This window comes from Clavelina lepadiformis, chromosome 8, assembly GCF_947623445.1.
Source record: "Clavelina lepadiformis chromosome 8, kaClaLepa1.1, whole genome shotgun sequence".
Classification (NCBI taxonomy): domain Eukaryota; kingdom Metazoa; phylum Chordata; class Ascidiacea; order Aplousobranchia; family Clavelinidae; genus Clavelina; species Clavelina lepadiformis.
The window spans coordinates 4,900,460-4,927,163 of record NC_135247.1 but is presented as its reverse complement, the minus strand read 5'-3'; the positions used below and the strand labels follow the sequence as shown (position 1 = coordinate 4,927,163).

Here is a 26,704-nt window from a genome sequence, read left to right as displayed (position 1 = left end):
TATTTAAAAATATAATTACACAAAATCGCAATTATTTACTAGGGGAACTACCAGGTTCTTCCCCAGAAAATTGCAGAAAGAATACAGAAGGGTTCATAGAAAAGTTTTATGTGTCTGGTTAGTATAAGGTCGTCCAGGACCAGCCCCTGGGCCAGTAGTCAGGAATCAAGGTTGCGTTACCAAATTAGTAATTAATAAAATTGCAGCTAGAAAAACAACATATCTCGCAGGAAAAATCAAGTTACAAGAGGAATGCCAATATGTCCTAAACTAGCTTAATAGAGGCCAGAGCCCAGAGCTCAGAGGGGTCGCAAAGTTTTGGTAGACCGAATTTAAGAATTTAGCTTGGCCGAATTTCGTAAATGACCCCAAATTCGGCTTCGGTCGAATAATTTTTCGAAAATTGAAAACTCAACTTGCATTTCTGGTTGAATTACATTAATCAATGAAGTTTAAATAAGTTAGGAGCGAAGAGTTGGGAATCAATGCCCTGGTTATTGGAACGCAGTTACAAGTTTCGGATCTCTTTTACTTTTCCACTCCCATATCACGATCGAGCATTGAGAAGTTATTATGACATATTTTCTTTCCTATCACCTCATAACTCCTTCTCATTCAGACCTTGAAGTCAGTGTACACAAGTATAAGAGACCACAAGTTTCTTGGCTCAATGTATTTATTCATAAATAAGGTTATTACTCTACTAATCAATTAAGGCAAGAAAGTAACTTCTGAAATGACGATGACTGACGGCTGTTAATTACACAGGCCAACAACAAAATTTTGGCATGGAAGGTAAGAACGATTTTAAAGTATAGCAGGGGCGCTGAGCTCGAAAATGCCATCAGTTTTCGCAGATTGGTTCTAGTTTTTAAGATATTAGCAAATTTCGATATTTTTCGTACATTTAAAATTTGAAGCTAAGTTGCATTTTATCTTAAGAAACAGCCTATATTAAATGTTGTAGTAAGTCTATCAGCAGTCAGCACTAAAACCACAAGAATGAGCAAAAGCTAAAGAGACAGTGAGATTAGTTAAATGAAGAAGTGCTGCATAAATCTATTCTTTTCCATATATTCAACACAAAAAATGCCCCATTTATTCGTATTTTAATCAGATTTTCTTATCATATTGCAATTTGTGAGACTAAGCTTCCAATACCACATTAAAACTTGCTTGAAGTAAATAATAAGTAGCAGTAGTATGGTAATAACAAACCAAGTATGCCTAAGCCTACGTAAGAAAGATGACAATTTGTGAAAACAAACGAAATGAACAAGCAATCAATTTTTTTCATTTACCACGGAGTATTCAAAGCAAAACACTTCATGAAGAAATATATCCATCTCAGGATGTGCATTAGTGAAGTTCTTAGATTCACTCTAGTTATTTACTGAAATTAGCTTGAAGTCATCTGCAGGAAAGTCCTCTTGTACGACTTTCGCCTGTAGTCTTGTTGTGGACAGCTTTGCATTAGGCACCAGCAGTAATCTGCCATCAGGTGAGTATCCCTTCTACCTTGATATCTCTGTTCCGTTAATTTGATATCTTGATGAAACTTTTCACCTTGTTCCTCACTCATATTTCCGAGGTTTTCAGGGAAGCGATCCAAGTGACTGAATAGATTCGCTTGAAAATTCGTAAGCATCACTTGTACGAGATCCACATACTGTAGTTGCTTGCTTTTGTGTTTCCAAGAAATCCTTTTACAACTGCAACGAAAGAGTGCCAGGCTGCCTTCTCAACTTCATTTATATGTGAGGGAAAAACTTGATGTTTCATTAATTTTCGTATTTGTGGCCCATCAAAAATTCCTGCTTTCAACTTTTTAATACTAAGACCAGGAAATACTTTGCACAAGTAATCAAAACAAGCACCATCTTGTAAGGCCTTGACAAATTGTTTCATCAAACCCCATTTGATGTGCAATGGGGGTAAAATGATGTGATCACGACTGAAGGTTCATTTACAATGTTTTTGTCTCCGTGCACGTATGGGCCATTCCTTTTTAATCCAGTGTTGATCAGTGGCCCGACTATCCCAATAACAAATAAAGCAGGATACTTGGTGTAGCCACCTTGTTGTCCTAAGAGAAAGTTGACCATTTTCAAATCAACGCATATCTCCCAGTTATGCTCAGTATGAGAAAGTTTCTTGATGGGATGATGATGGTTATGCTTGATTGGAAATGATATAAACTAATCTAAGGCCTTATTTACCTCCCAAGCAAGGAATTTGTGCCAGACAACTCAACATTTGGGCAAAACTAAATAGCTGCTTCACATGGCTTCAGTTTTTATTAACTTATGTTACTCACTAGTATACATTTCTAACTTTTCATGGTATATGTAGGAAGAAGCAATATCTCAAAAACTAGAGCCAACTCAGCAAAAATAATGGCATTTTCGGACTGAGCGCCCCTGATATACCCCTAAATTGATCTAACATATCATGCCTTTTGAAAAAAAAAATTTTTTTGTTGGCCTGTGTTAAGATACAGTTTATTTTTACAGCGTTTTATTCCTACAAATTGTGTTTTTGCATGTTATTGTGAATTGTTATTTGTTAACTTTGAAAGTATACTGTACTTCTATATCACAGTCATTTGCATATTTATGACTTTTTAATCAAATGGCCTAACTCGAACCTTGTAGTCTGCCAGTGAAGAAATGGTCACTTTGTTCATTGTTTTTAGATGTTTTCACTTTTGGCCAGAATCTCTGCTCGGGCAGCTGAAACTTTAAAACTTAGACCTGAAAAAGTGTTTGCAGGGAGGGATCTGGATGGGAATAAGTATTTCGAGATTCCCCCACAACGATACTTCCTTGGAATGAGAGAAAATCACAAACTGAAAAGAATAGTTGAACCCTATGGAATTGACTACAATGCGAGAAGAGAACCTGGATTGCTACCGACAAAAATAACAAACGAATGGGATTCCTGGCTAAGACTTCGACGAACAGATCCACCAACTATTGAAGAGCTGGAGGCAAACATTGAACAATATCACATAATTCAAGAGCGTGTAAAGCAACTAGAAGAAAAAGTTCACAAAGAAAAAGTTACAAAAGTAAATCCAGAAATAAATCCTGGTAAAGAAGAACAAACTGTTGATTCTTGGACTGGCCCAGAAAAAAGATAACAGACAAAACGTGTTATTTCGAAAATGCAACATGTCGTTGATTATCTGTGTGCTTTTGGTTGAGTTATCAGTATATATGATATTGTTATTTTGTTATAAATAAAATTTAAGCCATTACACTTACATACGTTTAAAGTCTTTAAAGTATTAGTTCCTGTGAAATCAAATGGGTCTGTGGTATAAAATCCCAATAGATATTTTACCCTAGGCCAACAGCCGGTAGTTTACATGGTTTTTATAATTATGGCGAAAACTTTTTCAAATTTTGGTTTTGTCGTTTTATATAAAATATATTCATCTCATACAGGTAGTATTATAAGAACCTTCAGTTAAGTTGACTTTTCTTTTTTTCATTTGCAGGAGGCTAACCTAGGCATAATGAGTATTTATAAATCTTTAGTGGGCCTGGGTATTATATTTGGCGTTAGTACTTTGAGTTTACTTTTTCTTTCTAAACAGCTTGAAACAAAATTTGATATTCATTTTCCCCACGATCTGGAAGACTTGAAGAATATGTCAGTTGTTTTGCACCAGTACCAGCAAGATCATTATGTATCTGTGGTCGTCTTGTTTTGTGCTGCTTATTTGTATAAGCAAGCATTTGCGATTCCTGGATCGGTATTCACAAATGTTTTAGGAGGTGCACTTTTTGGAACTTGGATTGGTTTTCCATTGGTATGTGTGCTATCGGCAACTGGGGCTACTACCTGTTTCATGCTTTCAAAAACATTTGGAAAACAGTTACTGATCAGTAAGTTTCCGAATAAGTTATCAACACTTCAGCAGCAAGTAGTTGCCAACAAAGACCGTTTATTTTATTTCCTACTTTCTGCTCGACTTTTCCCAATGAGCCCGAACTGGTTTTTAAATATGGCTTCTCCCATCATTGGTGTTCCAATTAGGTCATTTTTTCTTTCGGTTTTAGTTGGTTTGATGCCGTACAATTTTATCTGTGTAAAGACTGGATGCATATTATCATCCGTATCTTCAATGAATGACATGTTTTCATTCTCCACCTTTCTAAGCATGTTATTGGTTGCAATTGTTGCTGTTTTACCAGGTGTTTTAATGAAAAGATCTAGCAGCCATGATCAATCAGGTAAATAACTTAATGCTGGTTTTTAAGTAAGCTTGCAAATTGCGTTGTTAACAATACATTCATGGACATGCACATAATGTAAAACGTGCATGCAGTTGCTCTTAATATTTGATTTTTGTAAACACGATTGTAAATTTGCAATTTGACCATTTTAAAACTGGAATACTCCAGCGTTATTTATGCTGCAATGACTTTTTATGTTAGTTGACTTTTGTTTGTTTTTGATCTTTATTGGTACTTCCTGTTGTGTTTTCTTTCTGTTACTGAGCTTGTTTGCAAGTACATCAGAAAGTAATTTGCATTGATTTTGATGTAGTCATTGAATATTATGGCAATAATCAGTAAAACATCAAATTTATATCTAAAATTCCAGTTTCATATATCGGTAAATGTCACTTTTTAAATTTCCTCCAATCTTCCAAGTAATACGCTGTCATCTATGGAAGAAAAGAAAATTATTGAAATTACCGCAAAAAAATTTTCAACGTGAGTCATTCCTGGATCAGGTCAGTTTCTTGTCTAACTCTGCCCCAAGTCATTTAAATGAGGAAGATAGAGAAATAATTAGAAGGCACAAGGAAGCAGACGAACTTGGAAATCTTTTTTATGAAGATCCAAAAACAAAATACATTGTTTGGACAAGAAGTTATCATTTAAAGAGAGGAGACTGCTGTGGTTCAGCCTGTCGCCATGTAAGCTGTTTTTTTTTTGGATATTGAACTATTCACATACTCAGCTATGCAATGTTGGAAATTTAAATGCTAAATTTAGACAAAATATATATCTTTAACATCTAGGAAAGGATATATGAATCTTGTGCACCAATAACTGATGTTTTATTTGTTTTTGGGCAGTGTCCATACCACCAGTCAAAGGTGAAAGACGATCGCCTGAAGAAAGTTTTTAACGGATATTTTTATAAATAATTGAATTTGCTCATAACGTGAGTTTTGTTTTTTATTGAAATCGGCAGCATTTTTGATGGATCATAGCATTGGCAATATCTCATCAACATTTTTGCATTCTGTGACGTAATACATTCTAATAGCTGTTTCAATAATTTGTATTGTATTCATATCTTATGATTATTTTTATATTAAACCTTTGCTGTTTGTGTATTCCAGGAAACATGACAAAAGATCATCAACATCCAATCTTAGTTCTCTATGGGAGCCAAACTGGAACAGCAGAAGAAGTCTGTGAAAGAATCGTGATGCAGAGCAGAGGATCCAACTTCAGGTAAAAATTATAGAAATTGTACCAAAGTATCTGTTATATTGGTTACACTCAGATGGGCACGAGCACGCTCATTTTAGGGCTATCCATTATCATTCTTTTTTTTCACAAACAACACTATGAAAGCACAAAATAGAAAAAAGCTTCCTAAAAACATTAAGTTAGATTAAAAATCTAAATTTTTTGACTGCATTGGGACTATTTTTATGCTGTGGACAAAGGAAGACTGCTTTGAGACTAACTCAAGGCTATTAGCAAGTAACCACCTGACGTGATGATGATGATAAAAATAAGGCATATACGTTTTAATTTCTAAAAACACCGGGAGCGACAAAGAGAGCTCTTTTTCTTAGCGAAGAGTGTGAGCGATGCTTTTTTAAAAAGAGCTGGTGCCCAGCTATGGTTACACTGGTACTAATCCTGCTAATATATATAGTTGTTGGATATACGGTATATATATATTGTATAAACAATGTCTGTATAGTTGCTCGTGCATGGCTTTAGATGATTACAACATTGAAGACCTGGTAAATGCTGAAGTTGCTGTATTTGTTTGTTCAACAACTGGTCAAGGGGAGCCACCTGATAACATGAAGGTTCGCTAAATGAGGATTATGTTCTTGTCTATCACAAGTTGCCAGTATATATTTCTCCATCATATTTTATCAACTTTAAACATTTTAACATTTTTTAACATGCTAAAATTTTTAACAAACTTTTTGACATTTTCATCCTATTACTGTCTTTTTTTGACAGAAATTCTGGAGGTTTATTATGAGAAAGAATCTGCCACCTACTTGTCTTGCAGACCTCAAGTTTGGAGTGCTTGGTCTTGGCGATTCTTCCTATGCAAAGTACAATTTTGTTGCCAAGAAGCTCTGCAGAAGATTGGAAAATCTAGGTACCAGTAATGCTGTAAGCTCTAATTATTTGGTGCTGTGACCTTGGTTAAATAAACTAGTAATGTCTAATCGTTGATCAGGTGCTGATCCTCTATTGAAGCTGGGTTTGGCAGATGACCAGCATGACTGGGGGCCAGATGCGGTTGTTGACCCATGGGTGACAGAGATGTGGCAAAAATTGATAAACTTGCACCCTGTAGATGAACAGGTTCGTTACTACTTTTACGTCATATTTATACTGGTGTGTCATTAGTTGCCTGTCAAGCCATTGCTTTTTGTCATTTATTCTCGAAATCTACGACAGTACACTTCACCGTTGGGTAGTTCACTGCCTCCTCCTGGTTTCAATGTAAAGATGGAGAACGGAAATTCATCCTTGGTAATCAGAGATCAACTGTTTGTTAATGGGAATGGTAAGCATTTCGTTCCCTTTTTGACCTGCTGCCTTTGTTTTAAAATACATTAAAATCAAAGAAACTGACTGTAGAGAAGTGTTTTTATGCAACGTTCATACAAGCAAGCATGTTTGTTGTAATTCACGTCACAGGGATGAAACAAACTTACAATAGAAAACATCCTTTCCTGGCCCCAGTGAAGAGTAATACAAGAGTAACTAGCGTAGATCACTTCCAGGTAAATTTATCTTTTAAATGTGTACGAATGCATGTAGATAAAATTTTGGGTATAAAGCATCATCAGTTTGCATTAGTTCATCAGAAAAATATCCAGGACTAACAAAAAGTTTTTTGATTTGGTATTTCACACGTTCTTACTATTTTCTAGGAAACTCGCCTGCTAAGTTTCGACGTATCAGCAGTAAGTGAGGAGCTTGCATATGAACCTGGGGATGTTGTCATGATCCAGCCATCCAATGTCAAAGCGGATGTAGAAGAATTTCTCAGTATGTTATTTTGAACAATTTATTGGAATTATTCGGTAGTATCATTGTTTTCATCCTATATTGTGCCAGTAAAATGGTGATAAATATATTCATCAAATGCAAAGTCATTATTATTAATGCTTGTTTCTACAGGTGCATTGCCCTTTGTAGCAGACACTCCGATGGTGTTTGAAGCAACAACCGATTGTGATTTTTCAATTGCGATCCCAAAACCGGTGACGTTGCGAGAACTAGCAAAGAATTATTTAGATTTTATGTCTGTTCCAAGGTAACAGTTTGTTAAAATTTGTTTTAATTTCTGTTCAATCTGTGATAAAAACCGATTGGTGGAATGGTTTAATCTCTTTAGTTACTATTTTAAACACTCAACGGCACTGCATATTATTCTGTCTTACCATCCCAATGATCAACACAACTTTTGTAGAATTTAACTCTATAATTGTATACTCATAAGTTTAACCATTGATAGTAAGTAATGAACTCACAACTAAAGTAAAATTCATTTTTTCAGGAGAAGCTTCTTCCAGCTGTTGGCGCATGTCTCTTCCGACGAGTTGGAAAAAGAAAAATTAACCGAGTTTGGCTCACCAGAAGGAACAGAGGAAAGATACGATTATGCTAATCGGCCCCGACGCACTATCTTGGAAGTGTTACAAGTATGTTTCTGTTTATAACGCATTTTTATCACTGCTTGCTTTATACTATAAGCTCTTGTGGGATGCTTTAGTTTAAACCACGTTGGTCCAATCAAGCGTTTCACTTCAGATTCCTGCAATCACAAGATAGGACATAGCCGGTACAAAGGTCACTTTCCACGTAAATTTATTCTAACATTTTATGCCGTCTTTAAGGACTTTCACAAGACATCACGTGAAATTTCCTTGGAGAGAATATTTGACATCTTTCCCATCATACGGCCTCGTGCGTTTTCGATCGCTTCTTCTCCGAGTAAGCATAAAGGAGAATTACACGTGCTAGTCGCTGTGGTAAAGTAAGTATTTCATTTGATAAAATCTTTTATAGTATAATTGTGTGCTGTATTGTTGTGTGTTGTTAAATTTCTACTTAGTGTGGGCTAGTATTAAAACGCTTACGCATTAGCCCACATCCTAAGCTTTTGATCAATCGTAGATACAAGACCCGGTTGTCCCATCCAAGAAAAGGTCTTTGTTCCAACTGGCTTTCCACACTTAAGCCTTTAACTAAGGCTCCGATTTGGATAAAACGTGGTGGGATTCGTTTTTCACGGAATGCACCGTGTATAATGGTGGGACCTGGCACAGGAATAGCCCCCTTCCGAAGCGCAGCCCACGAGAGATCTTCAAGTTACTCTCAAGGTGAATTTTCGGCTAAAACTTGATTTTATAGAATACTTGACAAAGACAGTCATAGAATTTACGAGTATTTTTAAACAGAAAGCTGGCTATATGTATTTTTACTTCTACCCGCAGTAACTTTGGTTGATTTGATGTTTATGTTTCAATGCTGCCAGCTGTTACTGTCGTATTTTTTGGATGCCGTGGCAAAGCAGCCGACTATTACTTCGAAGAAGAATGGAAAACTTTACCCGTGAAATTTTTTGCTGCTTTTTCAAGAGATCAAGAAGAGAAAGTTTACGTTCAACACAACATAAAGGAAAATGCGGTCGAGTTGTGGAATCTGATAAAACATAAAAACGCTTGTGTGTTTGTCGCCGGGTAATTGGAAAAACACAACATATAAAGCTTGCTGTAATTACTACATATGATAGTAGAGAGCTTATCGTACGAGAATTAACTAAGAAATTTTTTTTACTTTCCATTCAAGGAATTCAAAAAATATGCCAGATGACGTCAAGAGTGCCTTCCTGGACATTTTTCAAGCCCAAGGAAACATGACGTCAGAGGAGGCACAATATTTTTACGAAGAACTTCAACGAAACAAACGATACCAGCAAGAGACGTGGTCGTAAGCACGTCCATAGTTTTCAAAATTCACATCAGCGCTTGCTGCAAGTTGCTTGGTGCGAGTTCCCATGTTATAGCAATATTGTTGAGTGTAACTTTTAGGTACTTTCCGCAAGTTTTATTGAATTTAATTGTTTGATGATTAAATTTTGTAACTCGCTAGTTGGCAGGATTAAGGCTGATTTTGTGGTTTGTTGACCGTTGCAGTCTGATATTGTTACACTCCGCCAACTTTTTGCTTAGCTTCGTCGGAGTAAGCATAGAGAAAATCAGAAAATAACTCTAATTGTTAAATGCTTGTCAATTTTTGCAAAACATAACCAGAGCTTGACGAATTTCATTGTTCTCTTTTGTTGCTCAACTTTTGAAATGACAGCTATGTATTGTGTGTTTAAGCAAATAAAAAAATGTTAAGAAAGACTTTTTTTATTGATTTTCAAGCAAAATGTTCAACACGTGAGAAAATATTAATGGCTTTGGAGTGAAATTATCATGACGGTCTACACAAATCCTGTGTCTTTGAACAAAAATTCCGAATGAATTCGTAAAATTCTAGTCGATTGTATCACGTGACTTAGTTTATTTTCTTTGTTCCGTTTCGAATTACACAAACTACATTAATAAACATATTTGGTGACTTTCTCTTGAGCTATAAAAAGCGTGGATAATACTTCGCTAATACATTGGCATTTTACGCGACCGTCGGCCAGGAAAACGCACTCAGTGTTCAGCGGGGGGCGGACTTATCGCTCGAAGTAAATTCTTATTGTTAAATCATGTAGATAATACTCGCAGCGTGGTGCAATTCGCGACAAGCCGTCCGTCAAGCCGATTATTACATCACAATAAAATCTTCTAAGCGTTAGCGACGCGTACAATGTTTTGTTGTTGATGACGAATGTCGGGGACCGAAATGTAGATTATAACGAAACGTTTTTGTCGCAAAGTCGAGTTAAACGTGCGCTTCTGTGCATTTTGACCCCACACAGCACTAACCACCATTTATGCCTTCTTTGTGTAGAAACCCGAAATATGACGTTTCTTTTGCTTCGCATCCGTCTAAGCCGGCCTAAACAGTCACTTTTTGCTCTTAAATCATTTTGTAGGTTTAAACCGAATAATAATAAAAATTTGTTCAGCGCCCTATACCCGATAAAAATCCGCTCAAAAGCGCTTTAAGTCAATGCGTTTTAGTAATTTTTAAAAAAAGTTCAGGTTTTCTGCATATAGTGCACATTTTATGCGGTACAGCGTTCCAGGACCTGGCAGCCGCTATAAAAGACATTTCAAATTCTAATCATTGTGTAATCTGGTGAAAGTCAACTCAAATTTTGCAACTTGAATCGGTACCTAGCCAGTACTACCGGTACTACCGGTACTACGGGTATCTTGCTGCTCTAAAATGATATGTGGTCGTTATTTTATCAACCGTTTTTATACGGTTCGGCTTGAAAGGTATATAAGCTGTGGTTCTCGTATTTCGAATTACAATGACGTGGACCACACACGGTAGCTCTGAAGAGACAATTTCCTTTCCAATAACGTGGACATAAGCCGTAAGACAGAGCGAAGACTTAACGCAAGGTTTTTACCACGACAACAAAGACACTTCAACTTCAATTGTGCCCGCAGTAGACCTTTTCACATTGTTTTAATCGAAGTGAATAATATTATTTCAGTGCCCTCGTCCATCAAAACGGTCTCCCAGCGATTTTCCCAGAAGGCTTGGGACAGAGACCTACGATAGGCAGGTGGGCAATGACTGTGGCCGTGAAACTTGTTTGGTAGATTGTGCCTGACAAAAGCAAATATTTTCATATTCAGACCGTGTAAAGTATAACTTGGCCAGGTCGTAACACTCCCAAGGAGTTTGCTGCCGACCGTTTTCACATCTGCGAAAAATGGCGAAAATTTTCCCAGCGACCGTGCAGTCAGTTTTTATCAACATTTTATCGGACCTGTCATAATAACTTATGCGCCAAAGGGTCAACTCTACCGAAATGTTACCGCTTGTAGTTAATTTTCCTTTTCGTAAATCAGGCCAGCAAAGTAACAAGACGTTTTATTAAAGCTTTGGTTAAACTAACACAAGATACAGCGATACCGACGACATTATGTGTCCTGCAGAATATCGCTCTGAACGATGAAACAATACGATATTTTAATACCGCGTTTTCTACGTCTTTTCTAGTATTTTCTGATATTCCCATGGGCCCCATATTAATTCTATCAAAGGAATATAGGGCCATCAATGAAACGAAATCATGATATCACCGAATGGAATAAGTTAAATAACATCGTCAGTTAACTTCAGTAAGGCTATATCGAGCCGATACTTGAAACTGTTTTATTACGGGATTTTTACTTGTTCCATTCGGTTTATTACTTATTCCGATGATATTGAGATATTAATATTGAGAAAACGTAATAACTTTCAATGAGCACGCGTTAACCCTTTTGGGAATTTGAAAATACTACAGCAACTGACCGGTTTTGTAGCAAAATTGTCAGAGGTGACAATATATTGATTCGCGGTAAGACGATTTTGATTGACATCCACCACACGACTTGCTTGGGTTAATCATCAATACACTAATTAGGGAATTATTTGTTGGATATATTTAGGAAATATACCGTAAAGGTCTCCTCGGAAAAGAGATGAAGATGCCGTAGTCTCATGACATTTCTACTTAAGTTCGGATTTTTGGTTTGAATTTTAATTTGCTCCTTAAAGTATAAAAGCATTTGAAATGCCGTTTGTTTTCACCACATCGTTGTGTCGCTCAAACTTCACAATACAAATATGTATGCCCGGCACCTTGTCAACTCAAAACGCAGCTGCAGTTTTGGACAAACACAGATTAAGTTTTTTGCTCCATTTGCGTTCACGTTAAAGTCGTCGCATGCTTGTTTGTTGTGGTAGGTATTTTTAGGCTTTGTGCGGTGACGAAAACAATAAAATAGCTTTTATGGTCACCTTGTTTTTCCGTTTCCGCTTGAAAAATTAGGTTTAATTCCAGTGCAAGTCGGGATTAAAAGCGCAATGTCATTCCACGGTACAATATGCGATTTGCCACCTGCTGTACCGTTTTCGTTTGACAAAGAGAGAACTTGTCGTTTTCCGTCCCCCCTTCCTTTTGTTGATGTTAGATTTAAACACTGTGGAAATAATTTAAGAAAGACAAATCCCTTTGGACGCCCCCTTCGGCCCTTAAGATGTTTTTAACCACTTTGTACCGTTCTAGGTCTATGGAGATACTTGTTACATATGTATCAGCCTTCTTAAAGCCAGAGAAGTGGCAATTCAAGCCAAAAGAGACAGAGATAAGGATATCGGCACTCAGTCGTTTGAGGTGACAGTGTCGTACTTCAACACAATTGTATTAAAGTCGCAACCATGGTTGACAATAGGTAGCCTACTGGTTTCGTGGCCCGGGCGCACTTTCGAAACGTTTCCAAGTGTCTACTTGAGCCAATTTTCACCTGCATTTCCACTTCTCTGTTGCGTTAAATCTCGCAGCCGTTGACTAAATGTTTAATCAAGGAAATGAAGCGTGGATAAGTTCCTGTCACCAAAAATATCAACACTCGGATACACAATCTCCAAACATGATCAACTGCTCCTCTAAAACGAAGCTATATAGCTCAGAAAATTTAATTTGGAAATCCATGGCGCCTTGGCTAGATATCCAAAGAGTGTATTTTGTCAAATGTGTTCCTTAGAACCATGATATCATTCACATGTTAACTGTTAGGCGTCCTTAGCAGTTTTGCAGACGAGGAATGCTTGAAAGGCAGACTTGCCCAAAGTAACTTGCCGCCTCAAAAAGACTACAGAAACGCTTTGTGAGGTCACAAACGGAGTGTGTTGCAAAACAACTGACAAATGCGATCAGTGTCAATTGAGCGTGCTAAGCTTTTTCTCATGCGTGATATTCCTGAAGGGATATCAGTCAAATTTCCAACTTTTTTCTGAGCAACTGATGAGATTTTTTAGACCACGTCTCTATAGCATCCGTAACTCTTAATATTTTACAAGCTTTGTTTATGAAAATAAACTTTGGGAATAGCGACGATTGTTGTTCTAAATCATTTGGACGCGCTTGAGGTTTAAAGAACCAAAATGTTTACTCGAAAAACTTAAGTGTTTCTATGTAATGTTTTCGAAAGCAAAAAAATCTGCATCCAAACAAAAGGAGCTATCTGCGTGGGGCCATTTTTCTTGAAGGAGGTTGTAACTTAAGCTAGAGTCACGTGACATACTTTCATTTGACCGTGAAAGGTTGCATTCGATTGGGTTTCACTGCAATCTATTATGCAATTCACACGAAAGCTTCTTTGGCCTTTGAGTCATCTTCGCACTAGAAAAAACTCAAATAATAAAAGTGTATCTTGACAATTTTACAGCGTCTAATACCGCGACAACGTTATCGAGTCTAAAAAACGCGTGACGTTGTATTTAGTCAATGTCGTCAAACGGCGGAACGTCAATGAAGCTTTTTTCTCACAAATCTGAGTGCGTCATATACGGCAAACGTACTCTGAACATTGCGAGGTGCGCCTTCGTAGAAGGAAAGCGTCTTGTCGAAAGAACAGACATCTGGAAACAGACTGGGATAATCAGAAACTGTAGTAAAAGTTACAACTTCAACAAATAAACTCGCATGCGAAATAGACAGTTAGTCTTGGGCGAGAATGCAACAGACGTGTTTATCGAAGCAAAGTAATTGAGTTTCGCGTTAGTCTTGATTTGTTAAATATTCAGTGTTTGGCTTCAGCAAACGCTAAGAAATTTTCCAAGATTGCATCTTTAATAACTGTCAATCTTCTGCGGTAATCGCGCAAATATGACTTTTGAGAATCTGTCGAAAAAATTTAAGAGATCATTTCGGTCCCCAAAACACCTTAATGATTTAAGTCGAATTAGAAAACAGAATTACTTTTGTATAAAAGTGCTCTAAAACTTTTCAGTACGGCTTAAAGAGAAATTGTGCATGATTTTGTAATCCTTTTTGCTGTAAAACCTTATTTGTATAATATTTTAACTTTTATTATGCTCTTGAAGTTTTCCGTTGTTTGGTCTTTGTTTAACCTAATATTTAGCTCTTCTTTTTCTTTCTGAATTGTTTAAACCTTGCAGCTAATCCGACGAACACTAGCGGGATTTAAATTTCAAGATCGCGTTGCTGATAACAAAGTGTATACTTGCACATTACTACACGGGTCAAAGTCCTTATATACAAAGGCGATAAAGGGGGATGGAACGCTATGTTCCCAGAGGCGGGTTTATTTGCTCAAGGAATGGTAGTTTGTGGTTTACGTCAATCTTTTGTTGCTTGGTTGGGCGCATGTCTAATTTCACATAATGCTTCTGGGGTTACTTTTGTTCTTACGTCCCTCACACTGTTTGCCCGGAACTCGAACAACTATGCTCAGAAACTTATCTCGCTTCCCTTCGGGGTCACGGCCAGGGTCGTACGGGTTGTTTTCACGCTGTTTCAATCGGTATTTTCGGAAGACGTTTTTTACCGAAAATAACACTTTTTGGTTAACAAGAATTTGAAATTTACGTCATTCATTTTTAGGAATGCGTACGTCTTTTTAAAACTCACTTTACATTGATTTGACACATACCAGACAAGCATACGTTTCAATTTATTACAATGTTATACAAGCATGGGTGATTGGGTATGTTATTCACGACGCCAAACTTTTATGAAATTATCCGCGTTACAACCTTATGGAACGTATTTTTCGAACATGAAATTGAAATTCACCAGATTTATTTCAAACACTGGGCCGGAACCATTTTGGGTGTACAACTTGCTTCAGGAAGAAAGATGAAAGCCGCCGGAAATCCGATAGTAAAACGCCGAGAAGAGCTAATCTAATTCTCGGGCAACATCTGTGTTGAAAACACGTAGCTGTAGAATTGTTTTGGTTCAAATGCTTCTTTCAAGTCAAACATGAAATTTATATAATCGTTTTATTTCTTTGTAGCAAAACTTTTCCATGTTGCATTGTAACTCTACTAAAAATTCCCAAGAATGCAAATTGACGATCGCGCAGAGTATCCAGCGTCCAGTAGGGGCAGTCCATGTCCAAGTTCTAACCCTGAGTCTTCGTCGGCTATTTGTTCACCTCCAATGACGTCATTGACACCAAACGTGAGTACGTCAAGCCGCTAGCAGTAACAAGAAAAAAAGTATTTTGGTTTTATTTTTATTATATTTGCTTTAATTAAATGTATAACACCTACAAAAATTTTAAAAATACTTATTTAAAATTTTAAGGCCAAGAGGTAGCCAAATGCAACGCTATTTATGACCGTACTAATATTTTTTGCATTTCTTCATGTTGAATTTCTCTGATTGTATACAAGCGTTTTTAAGTTTTTGTGTAATTTCAAAGATATATATAATTTATAGCGGTATTGCTTGATCAATTAAATGTGCGCTAATTTCATCGAGTTAACTTAATTTGCAAACTTTGCACATTGAGTTCTTATGAAATAAATACACAATATTAAATTCACCTCAGTAAGTTTTCTGTATAATATTTTCACTCTCAGCGCAAAACATGCTGCCTATCGTTAGTTCACTTACGCGCAAAAGTTCCATTGCCCTTCAGTATTTTATTAAACTGATGCACTTTTCAATTTAACAGACTTGCGCCGGTTGTGGACAGTCGATCATGGACAAGCATATGTTGTTGGTTGAAAAATCGTATTGGCATACTTCTTGCTTAAAATGCGTTAGTTGTGCTCGTCCATTGGAAGAATTGGACAAATGCTTCGTAAAGAACGGAAGCATTTATTGTCACAACGACTATCATAGGTACAGACTATGTATATTATTTACATACCGAAGTATAGGTATTTCGTAACTGGTTTTATTGGCTTACTTGAATTCTCGGAGGTTTGATTATACATCTTACATGTTAAAATATGACCGAAAAATATCAGTAAATTTAGTTTTAATCAGCTACATGGTTTATCCAGTCGTTTTACCTACAAACGTCGCAAAGCATGTTCAAGCTATTGTCTATGAGGTTAATACAAATACCATCTCATTGTTTTGATTTTGGTAACCTTTTAGCCTCACAAGAAGTTAATGAAGCATAAAAGATTAAAAACAGCTAAAACAGTTGTGCCAATAAAAGGATATTTTGCTATAAACATTTCCCAAGTTTAAAAAGCGAAAATAAACGTTTTGCAACAGCCATAAGAAATAATGTGTTGTAAAATATTTTATAGGATATTTAAGGCATGCGGTCACTGCCGTAACGTAATCCAACCTCACGAGTTCAAGATACACGTCAACGACCAACTGTACCACTACACTTCCAATTGCTTCACATGCTGCCACTGCCTCCAGCCACTGGAACGCAGAGCTAGATATTTTAATAGACCTCGTGGCTTAGTTTGTTGGCGTTGCGAGCAGCAAGACGAGGTAAAACAACAAATAAAAAGAAATTTCTGGTAAAATATCGATTTAACACTTTAAAAAATATGTTCAAGCTTGTTAAAGATATATTCCTTTCGAGTCAACTGAAAATCTTTGAACAATAGTGTAATGGTGCTATGACAATGCTAACGCAATGTTTTGTTTCAGAATTCGGTTGTAGTTATTTAAGGCCAACTATATAGTTGTATAGCAATACTTCGGGTTTTTAAGTTCTTTTCATAAACTTTGAAATAGCCGTGCCATAGGCTATATGTGGACAGCGTTAGATTGTGCTAAATATCCCCGGTCATTGTATTGTTGTTTAACCACTCTGATGATTTTTAGACTGATTACTACTTCAGACATGTCAACATGCACAAACCAGGTCGTCCTCGAAAGAAAAAGCAAGTTATTACGTCCCCGCATCTTGATTCAATCGGAGGAATGACCATAAGCTTTACAACCGGTAAGACGAACATCAAAACCTAAAGATAACCGTAGATAAGTTTTTCCTTCGTTATGACTGCAACAACATTTAGAAGATAACCCAATGGTTTTGCCATAAAATCAGTTGAGATTGAACGCAAAGGCCTAAGGTAATGTAGTAATACGAAAGTTCTACCATTTTTGTGCTATAAGTTTAAGCGTGTATACTATTCGGAAGAAAGTGAGACCCCTATATGCATAGACAAGTTGCATTTTTAAACAGCTTAAGTTAAAATGTTTAGCAGAAAACCACCTCAATTAATTAAAAAGTCAGATGTCAGTGAGATTAACTGGTTTGTAAAAAGTGCGTTGCTTATACAAATTTTATTGTACAGTGGCACTACAGAAGTACTTCTTCAAGATTTAGGAAAGCATTTTAATGCACAATTTAGACTACTGTTATATAAAGCGTTTCGATGTTTTATTCAAACATCTTATTTTGTAGCAACATTTATTCTTGCTGGTCGCTATTTGCGTTGCGCGATAATTGGAAAAAATTAATGGCAAAAAATGCTTTCACAAGGTAATGTCGTTTTTAGATAGGTTCCAAGGCGACACCGAGCGGACGAATTTTACAACCCAAAAATCGAAGAGAATGCGAACAAGCTTCAAACACTATCAGCTTCGTGCTATGAAGGAATACTTTAGCCAAAACCGTAATCCAGATGCTAAGGATTTGCAAAAACTCACTGAAACTACTTCGTTACCAAAGCGTGTATTGCAGGTAAATAGTAAAAACTCATTTGCTATGATGTCTTTTTTGTAAAAATAGCCACGTATTTTAGAAAAATAACAATTGTAATTGATAGTTTCCGATTTGTAAGCATTATCTAATTATTAGCTATCACTATTTTACCGGAAACTTTTCGACATTTCCTACTATTTTATTCAGTTTCATATTAACCCAACTTGAAAAATATGGACATGAAAACCTACAGCTAATATGTATTCTATGTTGGTCTCCATCGGTAGGTTTATTTTAACCCAACTAACTAAAAAATAAGTTTTTAAATAAGCTTTCTTTTCACCGAAAGAGTCTTAACGGAAGTTACTCGGCTTACTAAGGTACAATTTTAAACCTTTGACCAATTTGGGGAAATTTGACCAAGGGAAAAAAATGGGAAAATTTGGAAAAACTGGGAAAGATTTCGTGTTTATTGCTTCTGCGCCTGTAGGTTTTTACTAATAAGTGTTGTTTAACAGTTAAAGCACTTAACAAAGCTGTAACCGTAGACTATCAAATAAGCTAAAAGTATAGGCTAAATAAGATTTGTTTAGTGTAGAAATTTGATTTTTTTTCTTTGGGTTTTGGGCGCGTTTTTATTTGTTGGCGCCTGCGTAAATTCCACTTTACATTGTGACCTCATAATTTATTCAATATTAAAGGTTACTAAAATGCGTGTTAATGTCGAGGAGAATTTAAAAACATTTGGAAAGATGAAAGAACGAATACAAAAAAACTTTGAGAACCACTGCCCTAACAACCTGAGCATCATTTTTTAATAACATACGGGACCTACGGTTTGTTGTGTACTTGCGGTGAACTACGCAATTCGATAATTGTTCTCAAAATTACTTTAGGTTTGGTTCCAAAATGCACGGGCAAAACATCGTCGAAACTGCGCCCTAGAAGAGAGTAGTAAAACTAGCGGAGTGAAAAAAGAAGAAAAGAAGAGCGACTTCCAGCTCAAAGCAGAACCGAGCGCTGTTGAATCCACCTGTTCCGACTCCCTTTCTTCTAACCTGGAAACGTCACCGGACTCGAAAAACTTTTTTTACGAGACAAAAGGTTATTGTGATGACATAAAGAATATGATTACATCGCCTTTCTCTGAGTACTCCCCTAATTATAGTTGCAAGTCTATGTCATTTTCGCCCTACGAACCCCAGGCATTTGCTGACACCACAAAACAAAATACCTTCTCACCAACATCGATCATGACTTCTGGAATGGAAAATATCCACGTTATGACGTCACCTTGCCAACTATGACGTCACGAATTACCTTTTCAATTGTATTTTTACTTTTCAACAATTAATGTTCCTGTATTACGTCTCAGTGTTTCTCCTTTTCCATCCATTGTTGGTCATTATTCGCGTTTACCTTAGATGTTTCTATTGTCACATATCATCTTTGTAGTGTTGAGGTAATATTATAAAGCACATTCAAGGTCTATTTTTACTAATTTATTTCTTTGCGACGAGCTTAGGCTACACCGCTACAGAGATCGAGAAATACGTTTTCCCAAACCGTAAAACGTATAGCGCTATTTTAATCTGACGCCCATAAAAACTTGCTCATGTCTTTACACATTTCACATTTGTGCTCGTATGCAGGAAGTCAGCAACCGTATAGCAATAAGCAACATCAGGTAGTAAAGAATGTAGTCAAAACTGAGCCGAAAAGACGTAGTGAATTCCACGCAATTTCACACATTTTCAAAAACCAACCGAGTGCTGACAGAGGTGCAGGTCACAATGATTCTGACACAAACAAACAGACAACAGGAAGTCTTTTAAAAATGTATTTCTGCAAAACGTTCACTTAAACTTTAAACCCATTAGAATTTTACATGCGATTATTTCGTGTGCATTGTGAAGCAAACGACTGGCGATGTGTCTCTTTGTTGACGAAAACAACTGAAACAGCACCAGAGTGGGTGGGGAAATCCGCTATGAATAGCACAACGAGTGTGGTCGCCTCATGGTGCGAATTGTTTTTTCCTCGCCAGTGTCCGACACTACAGATAAATAGGGGAAATACCGTATCAGATTTTATTCAGCAGAATGAGTAGGTTTTTAAGGTACGCATCTGCTACGTAAACGTGCTTACGTGCTATAGCTAAAGTTGCTGGTTTTGGCATATCTTCCATGAAACGTCTTATAACTGCGTGTCCGCCTTTTTTGCGGGTAGAGCAAGTGAACTAATTCCTCCGGAAGTCCGGAGCTGGTACGACGAAGTGGACTGCTGGGCTTTGGCTCTTGCAGCCATGTGTCCTGCAGAGCCCCTTGGGTGTGACGAAATAGAGGAGAAGTTTCCGTTAGGAGCATTCCCTCCATTCCGCTGCTGAGGATAACCTCTAAACGTGGAGAACAGTCGAGACCTGCAAGCAAGTCAAAAATGAAGTCACAAATATGGTTGAAATCACATGATACTAAGTAATCACCGTTTATTTTCCACTCCTTCAGCAAGCATATGACGTATTATGAGATATACCAGCCATTACAAGTGCTTTTGATACCGTTTGTGGCAAACACACTATTTGTATAAAATAATTGAAATATTCTTGACATTTACCTCAATATAAAACTTTCAACATAAGTAGATCGCTTACAATAAGAGCAATATACCTGAACTCTTTGTGCCAAAGATTGTAGATGAAAAAATTCATGGCGCTGTTTAAAAGAAGAAAATATACGGCAAAGATATATGGAACAGCAACGTTGCTGCAATTCAGTGACCCATTGACAAGCATTGCATTCACAATGATGTAAGGACACAAACAAACTGGAACAAAAGCATATTATATTTAAAATATTTATTATATTCATAAACGTATCAACTTACTTAAACTATTTTTGTGATAAATATATTTTGCATAACAAGAAAACAAAAGCGATAATATTGTATTTATTTATATCAGATAACTACAACGTCATCATATTTCGACATTGTGTTTCTGGTTGTTCACAAAATATAATTTGGTGTTTTTGTTGCGTGTTCCAAAATAACGGGCATGTGGTTGACGAATAACGTATGTGGCATTGTGAGTGGCTGATGTTTTCAGCCGCAAGTCTTTTCTCACTCGGTTATTGGCAGCTATGCGTCATGTTAACGCACACTAATCATTTCCTTCCATGTCACGCAGTCATCTATATTTTCCATTATGTCGTCATAATGTGAATTAACAATAGTTTAATAGGAAGCAGCACACGGCAAGTGGAAGTATTGTCTTTAAAAGGTGAGTGCTTTGCGTCACAGTTTATAGGTAGGGCTGCATTTTTGACAGACATTGCTGATAGGACAAGCTGTTAAGCAAACCTGCAGCATGAGTGACATAATTCTGCTGACTGTTACATGACCTTTTGCTATCGGTGTCGTCATTAAAAAAGTTATGGCGTCATAATCTAAGGCCGAAAATCATCAAGTGTTACCTAAACAACGTAAATCCAAAAGCTCGCCTACCGTTGCCATCATGACATGCAAGTTCGGAAAGAATTAATGACCAATGCGCAATGACCATCATACAACAAAACAATAGAAACTGTCAAATGCGGTCATGAACGTAGCCTTTAATATAAAATAAAATTTATTATAATTGTAATTTGAGCCCCACCAGTGAACGCAGCCACCATAGTTGTGATCATCTTTAACACCCTCGAATTTAAGTTTTTATTCACGTTGGTTTCGGTCCGTTTTCTCCTGAAAATCGAACTTACGCTCTCCAAACGGTTCCGTGATTCTTTTCCAGCTTCCTATAAGACACGGCAAATACTGTGAAACGTGCAGTCTTTACTGAAATAACTACCGTCAAAGTATTGTAATGTTAACTAAATTGCTGTGAATGTGACGCGAACTGCAGTGCAAAATACTGTTTACACCCAGGCATGGTGTTAGTAAAAGAGGATGCCTTTTTGTTAGTCGGCTTTTAATTTTGCCAATGTGTCGTTGACCTATATAACTGATGAGTTTCATTGGGCCAGTGAGACTGCTGCCAGTGTAAAAAGACACCGTCTTCCTGCAGGCCCTAATGAAACTCACCAGTATTGTTTGGCAAAACGATGGCTAAGTTAGAAGTCGTACACAAGAAGACTCCTTTTCTTTCTCATTCGGTGAATAATTTTCGGATCATTCACACTGCTACGATATGTTAGTGGCAAGATATCATTGCCTTGAATACGGGGGAGATAATTCGTTGAATTTGACATTACAAAAACATAACTGGGCTTATATATCTATATAATATATTTTACTGTCACTTTTGACATAATTATTTTTTTTAATATTATTGTGAATATCAATGTTTTTGCTATTTAAACTCATATTTTCACATTCACAATATTAAGCGTTTTATATAGCGACCTAAATTCATACTGATATTGTATTCAACATTACCGCAGCTATTTGTTACATAGCATACTATAAATAGGCGCCGTTTTTCATATCCCGTTTGAAAATTGAAAATAGGGCGTAAACAGCAAAGAGTAAATCAAAGAATAATACAAATATTAAAGGTACAATATCAAAAATATTAATACAATTATAAAGATTTCAGCTAAATAAATAAAAAAATTAATACATACATTACTGGAAATGGTTTTGCTAAGCCAACTCCTGGCCCAAGACGAGCTTTTCGAATTACTTTCGCCGTAACTCATTTCAGGACACGTATCCAAAATCATTTTCATCCTGTTTTGTATAAAGTCTATAATTAATTTAACCCAAGAAGGGTAATGGGGTGAATACAAGGTCAATATTTTAAGCACTGTTGGCTATCTTACGAAGTACGTGCACTTGCAAATATTTTAACCTTTTCGCCTGTTCGTTTCTCGTTCCCCGCGAATATGTTCTGCTGCTGAGTCTTTTTCGAATTTTTAGTTTCTTTACTGTTATGACCATTGTGCTTAGGTTGAGAACGACAATCGCTATATACCTGTTAAAATAATACAAAATAGAGTAAAGCAATAATTCACAATATTTCAGACCTAAATTGTGGTGAAACTATGATTAGACTCACGGTAGACCAAGAACAAATAGGCTGAATAGACCAATGGGACCAACTCCGATATTTCCATCAACGCTGGAAACACTTTGCATGTAGAAGAAAGTAGTCGGGTCAAGTCCATACACAAACATTGAAGGTATAAAAGATGGCAATGAGGACAGAACCAGTCCTGTATAACGAAGAAAATAGTTTTACAATGAACAGCAAGTGTTGAGCTAAAATGTGTATATAATGAACACATCTCTTCCAGGTGCGATAAAATGCGTGTTCAAATAACTATTACCCTAATAGGTATAGTTGTAAGTCTTACCAAGCACCCAAACAATAGCCAGGCAGATCCTCAATCGTTTGTTTGAAAAATATTTTCCCGATCGACTTTGGAGTGGAAAGGCGACAGCCAGAAACCTGAACGGCAAGAGAACAAGTATAATTCCAGAAAGAAGAGAAAAATGGCGCACAACGTAGAACAAGCAATACCTGTCGAGACTGAGAAGCAAGAGATTGTAGATAGATGTCGTTACTGATATGACAAAAATTGTACCGAAAAAGACACTGGCGGTGGAATTGATCTGCACAAATTCCCTGGCTAATCTTCCCGTCTGGACGGATCGACCAGCAATTACTGGCACGATTGACTCAGGCGGCAAATACAAAGTGGTCGCTAAGTTAAATATTCCTGAAGGCAGGACAAATAATCCAACCAACAAATCAGAAACTGCCAGTGACACTTTGATGTAACCGTGACGACGGCGTAGCGAGGCAGTACGCACGATAATGACGATAACAAGAATATTCGCTGCAAAATCGATAAAAAATGTCAGAATTTAACTCCGTTACAACATCAATCCAGTTAACGATTACACAGCAGTGTGTCCATCAACGTGCTTGTAAACCTATAAATTTTTCACGTTTGATTAGTTACATTAAACTTACCAAAAACAATAAGAACTGAGAGGATACACATCCCGAACACAGTGAAGCCGACTGAGGTGGAGTCACATGTGTCACATTCAATAGGGGCTTTCCCATGCCCGCATCCAAAGGGATTGCATGACGGGAAAGGAGCACAAATGGTTGCCTCGTATTCTGGCAGCAAGGGGTCAGCTGGATTGCCTTTACCAATAACATCTTCTGTTGCACTATGGGGCGAATTAAGTGTGAAGTTTGGTGACACCGTACTGGTTGTAGTTGTCGTGGACGTTAACGGCGTCTTTGTAAGGGGGATTTTCGGTGTTATCATCAGTATAAATGGCTTGCCTCCAAACACCCTTTCTTGCACTTGATTGCTCATGGTGGTTGTACTTGTCTTTGCCTTCATTGTTAAAGTTATCTTATGTTACTGTAGAAGGAATTTGAAGACGAAGAATTAATTCAACAGCAATAATATAAAGAAGAAAAAACTTATGTTAAGTCGCTTTTTCTCGAATAAATACTGTAAAACACAGCTCATTCAACTGTTAAATACAGCCGTAATTGCGCAGATTACATAGGTATCTATAGTCTACTGATAAACTTACGAAGCAGTTACAACCTTTTTAAGCAAATTGTATTAAAAACTGATGCGGTGCCAACAAGACCTATGCAACTATTGATGATAAACTATAGTTGCATCTAAAGCAAAACAGCGCATATTCATTCTATAACGGCAAAAAATATAACTCGCAGTAGGAGATCTGTACGTCATCAACCTGTTTTTCACTGCTCGTCCGATGAAGCCGGTGAATCGAGGTAGCGGACTATATTTCTATCATTGTTTACCCATTAGACGAATAAACAGTAAAGACACGAATAATAAACTATCAGCGGGGTTTCGCTCAATGGAATAATAAGCTTAGCTCTAAAATAATTGCTTTGTCTGGTTTAAAGTTTGATTTTGGTACAGGCTTGCACTCGCTGTGTAAACGCTCTAAAGATTATCTTAAAAGCAGTAATTTCACGGGCCCTTTTCTGTAGATCTTCACTTGCCAACGTCTGTTCCAGCATCGCAGTGCTTGGCATGGTCTTTCTTTTTTGTCACTTGTTGTGCACAAAAGCAATTTCAAACAACAAAACTAAGCTGTCATCTTGCATTCTGAAAGTATCTTTTATTTTTCAACAATTCAAGACTAAAACTGTGCATCTCTACCGTAAAGACCATCTACGATTCGAAACTCGATGTACAACTCATCTTAGGGCAACTTAAGCTTTCTGTATTTTCTCACTCTAGAAACAGATTGACTAATATTGGAATATATGCTGCATTTTTTCTTCCACTACTACATATTGTAAAGAGTCTGCCTGCCAATTCTAGCAAGACATTAACGTATTACATGCTAAATCGCTAACTGTGTTAAATATAAACTTAAAACTGGTTGACTGCGTAGCTTCATTGGGTTGTTTTGCATGCTACAAGTTATCAAAACATATTGACGTGTTACTATTGTCGGCGTTCGGTGATGCTACGGCTGCAATGGCGTCAAATGTGTGTGATTTGTCTTCAGAAAATACACAAAACAAGAAGCCAACCGGATGTATAGCGCAACAATGACTTATTTCCATTTCCTGTAACGTCACGCTTGTGGTGTGTTCTGCATTATAAAGGTGGGCGACATGTGATGGCTTTAAAATGTAGTGCACTGTTTCGACACCTAGCAAGTATTTTTAAATAGAAAAGTGTCTGTTTTGGTTATGACTCATACATTGTGCAACGCTTTGCTAAGTTTATTGCACACACGTGCGGGAATTTTAGATTTGTAACGTCGGGTTGCAACAACAAAGTGACGTTAGTGGAAGACAATTTACTTCTATTTTCTCTGATAGGATAACCTTTTCAATTTTCACAAGCACAAGCACCAAGCATGACTTCTTTACCCTGCTACAGTAATGTAACTAATACTAATATAGAAGTCATTTTGAATGCTGGTACTATTCTGATGTGTGCAATGATAACAGCAACATACCTATATTAGTCTTAATTCAAGTCAAGGTTACTTTGTGATTTCATTGCACTTTGAATGAGACGGAAACTTCATGCTAAGCTTCAATGCAATTAGAAGAATTTCTTCTAAGTTCCACTTAATCTTGAGCACGGTCCTGGGCTCTATTGTCTGGGGGAGGTGGGACATGTTCCCTCAACTTGATTACTCTACTAACTATTCATTATATTGTGATTATGTATCATAATTGGAACTGTATTCTGCAACTGTCAATAAAATATGCATAACACACAAGTTTGTATCCTGCAACGTTTTCTAGCAAACAAGGTCCCTGATCTTGAGAGTCAACTTGCAACATTGCTAATTACTCACGCCTCCTAATAACCGATGAAGTCTCGCAACGAGCACGTCTTTTTCACGCAGAACGACGCACGTATTGGCTATTAGGCAAGTTTCAAGTCAAAATCTATGTTGAGATGAACGTTGATATTTTTTCCTTTATTTCAAAGTTGCAACATGTAGAACTAACAACACAAAGCATTTTCGACATCATGCATACGTACGTATTCCAACAAGCTATAGCTCTTGACTGAACTTAATTCTAAATAAAGACGACTTTAGCAATTGCATGTCCAAAAATAAGCTTTCTCGGTTATAATTTCTAAAACAAATCGTTCTAAAATAGCTCGTCATTTAGACATCCTACATCTGCAACGTGACTTGAGGTGTTCGCAAGAACGGAAATATAAAAGAAATTCAAAAAAAACTGACAAAATGTTGGCGCTTTACAAAACGTTTAAGACATGAGTAGTTAGCCAAAAAACTATTTTAACCGCATTTTGTTATGTTTTAAGAACCAAAGCAACTCGAAATTCAAACCATCCGATTTGTGGTACGCAAAGAACT

At 36.9% G+C, this 26,704-nt stretch overlaps 5 protein-coding genes across 8 annotated transcripts; 4 read left to right on the top strand and 1 right to left on the bottom strand.

Moving 5' to 3' along the window:
• The first annotated feature begins 129 nt into the window (after positions 1-129).
• On the top strand, positions 130-3,502 carry LOC143469023 (uncharacterized). 3 transcript variants are annotated; one of them, XM_076966548.1, is made up of 3 exons: positions 822-1,501; positions 1,600-1,757; positions 2,696-3,502. In XM_076966548.1, exon 3 carries the CDS (start codon positions 2,696-2,698, stop codon positions 3,140-3,142), a length of 447 nt encoding a protein of 148 aa, XP_076822663.1. In that variant the 5' UTR covers positions 822-1,501; positions 1,600-1,757; the 3' UTR covers positions 3,143-3,502. The 3 variants fall into 3 exon arrangements, with proteins under 3 accessions (XP_076822666.1, XP_076822663.1, XP_076822664.1); XM_076966549.1 differs by having other exon boundaries at positions 1,592-1,757; XM_076966551.1 differs by lacking the exons at positions 822-1,501; positions 1,600-1,757 and adding an exon at positions 130-795.
• A 5-nt stretch (positions 3,503-3,507) lies between these two features.
• On the top strand, positions 3,508-4,614 carry LOC143469022 (transmembrane protein 41A-like). Its single transcript, XM_076966547.1, has one exon. It carries the CDS (start codon positions 3,521-3,523, stop codon positions 4,247-4,249), a length of 729 nt encoding a protein of 242 aa, XP_076822662.1. The 5' UTR covers positions 3,508-3,520; the 3' UTR covers positions 4,250-4,614.
• A 268-nt stretch (positions 4,615-4,882) lies between these two features.
• Positions 4,883-9,646, top strand: LOC143469021 (NADPH-dependent diflavin oxidoreductase 1-like). 2 transcript variants are annotated; one of them, XM_076966545.1, is made up of 15 exons: positions 4,883-4,933; positions 5,096-5,184; positions 5,366-5,480; positions 5,962-6,073; positions 6,234-6,378; positions 6,460-6,587; positions 6,684-6,792; positions 6,927-7,012; positions 7,163-7,280; positions 7,413-7,548; positions 7,792-7,936; positions 8,132-8,271; positions 8,412-8,617; positions 8,773-8,977; positions 9,087-9,646. In XM_076966545.1, the coding sequence occupies exons 3-15, from the start codon at positions 5,371-5,373 to the stop codon at positions 9,229-9,231; spliced, it is 1,785 nt and encodes a 594-aa protein (XP_076822660.1). In that variant the 5' UTR covers positions 4,883-4,933; positions 5,096-5,184; positions 5,366-5,370; the 3' UTR covers positions 9,232-9,646. The 2 variants fall into 2 exon arrangements, with proteins under 2 accessions (XP_076822660.1, XP_076822661.1); XM_076966546.1 differs by lacking the exons at positions 4,883-4,933; positions 5,096-5,184 and having other exon boundaries at positions 5,982-6,073.
• Positions 9,647-13,818: 4,172 nt separating this feature from the next.
• LOC143468952 (LIM/homeobox protein Lhx9-like) lies at positions 13,819-19,462 on the top strand. The gene is made up of 6 exons (XM_076966441.1): positions 13,819-15,393; positions 15,893-16,062; positions 16,482-16,677; positions 17,017-17,137; positions 17,697-17,881; positions 18,739-19,462. Exons 1-6 carry the CDS (start codon positions 15,274-15,276, stop codon positions 19,147-19,149), a joined length of 1,203 nt encoding a protein of 400 aa, XP_076822556.1. The 5' UTR covers positions 13,819-15,273; the 3' UTR covers positions 19,150-19,462.
• Positions 19,463-19,667: 205 nt separating this feature from the next.
• On the bottom strand, positions 19,668-24,201 carry LOC143468951 (uncharacterized). The gene is made up of 10 exons (XM_076966440.1): positions 23,817-24,201; positions 23,361-23,679; positions 23,194-23,288; positions 22,896-23,052; positions 22,689-22,811; positions 22,462-22,567; positions 21,495-21,633; positions 20,509-20,665; positions 19,991-20,261; positions 19,668-19,898 (listed from the first exon to the last, which is right to left on the bottom strand). The coding sequence occupies exons 1-9, from the start codon at positions 24,199-24,201 to the stop codon at positions 20,039-20,041; spliced, it is 1,704 nt and encodes a 567-aa protein (XP_076822555.1). The 3' UTR covers positions 19,668-19,898; positions 19,991-20,038.
• Positions 24,202-26,704: the final 2,503 nt, after the last annotated feature.

Excerpts from the sequence above, each read along its gene's own strand:
- LOC143469023 (XM_076966551.1), top strand. The coding sequence starts at position 2,696 with ATGTTTTCACTTTTGGCCAGAATCTCTGCTCGGGCAGCTGAAACTTTA.
- LOC143469022 (XM_076966547.1), top strand. The coding sequence starts at position 3,521 with ATGAGTATTTATAAATCTTTAGTGGGCCTGGGTATTATATTTGGCGTT.
- LOC143469021 (XM_076966545.1), top strand. The coding sequence starts at position 5,371 with ATGACAAAAGATCATCAACATCCAATCTTAGTTCTCTATGGGAGCCAA. Across the intron at positions 7,549-7,791 it reads GATTTTATGTCTGTTCCAAG|GAGAAGCTTCTTCCAGCTGT; the intron begins GTAACAGTTTGT and ends TCATTTTTTCAG. Across the intron at positions 7,937-8,131 it reads CTATCTTGGAAGTGTTACAA|GACTTTCACAAGACATCACG; the intron begins GTATGTTTCTGT and ends GCCGTCTTTAAG.
- LOC143468952 (XM_076966441.1), top strand. The coding sequence starts at position 15,274 with ATGCAAATTGACGATCGCGCAGAGTATCCAGCGTCCAGTAGGGGCAGT. Across the intron at positions 15,394-15,892 it reads TGACGTCATTGACACCAAAC|ACTTGCGCCGGTTGTGGACA; the intron begins GTGAGTACGTCA and ends TCAATTTAACAG. Across the intron at positions 16,678-17,016 it reads GTTGCGAGCAGCAAGACGAG|ACTGATTACTACTTCAGACA; the intron begins GTAAAACAACAA and ends GATGATTTTTAG.
- LOC143468951 (XM_076966440.1), bottom strand. The coding sequence starts at position 24,201 with ATGAAGGCAAAGACAAGTACAACCACCATGAGCAATCAAGTGCAAGAA. Across the intron at positions 23,680-23,816 it reads CTCAGTTCTTATTGTTTTTG|CGAATATTCTTGTTATCGTC; the intron begins GTAAGTTTAATG and ends TCGATTTTGCAG. Across the intron at positions 22,568-22,688 it reads AGAAACGAACAGGCGAAAAG|GATGAAAATGATTTTGGATA; the intron begins GTTAAAATATTT and ends TATACAAAACAG.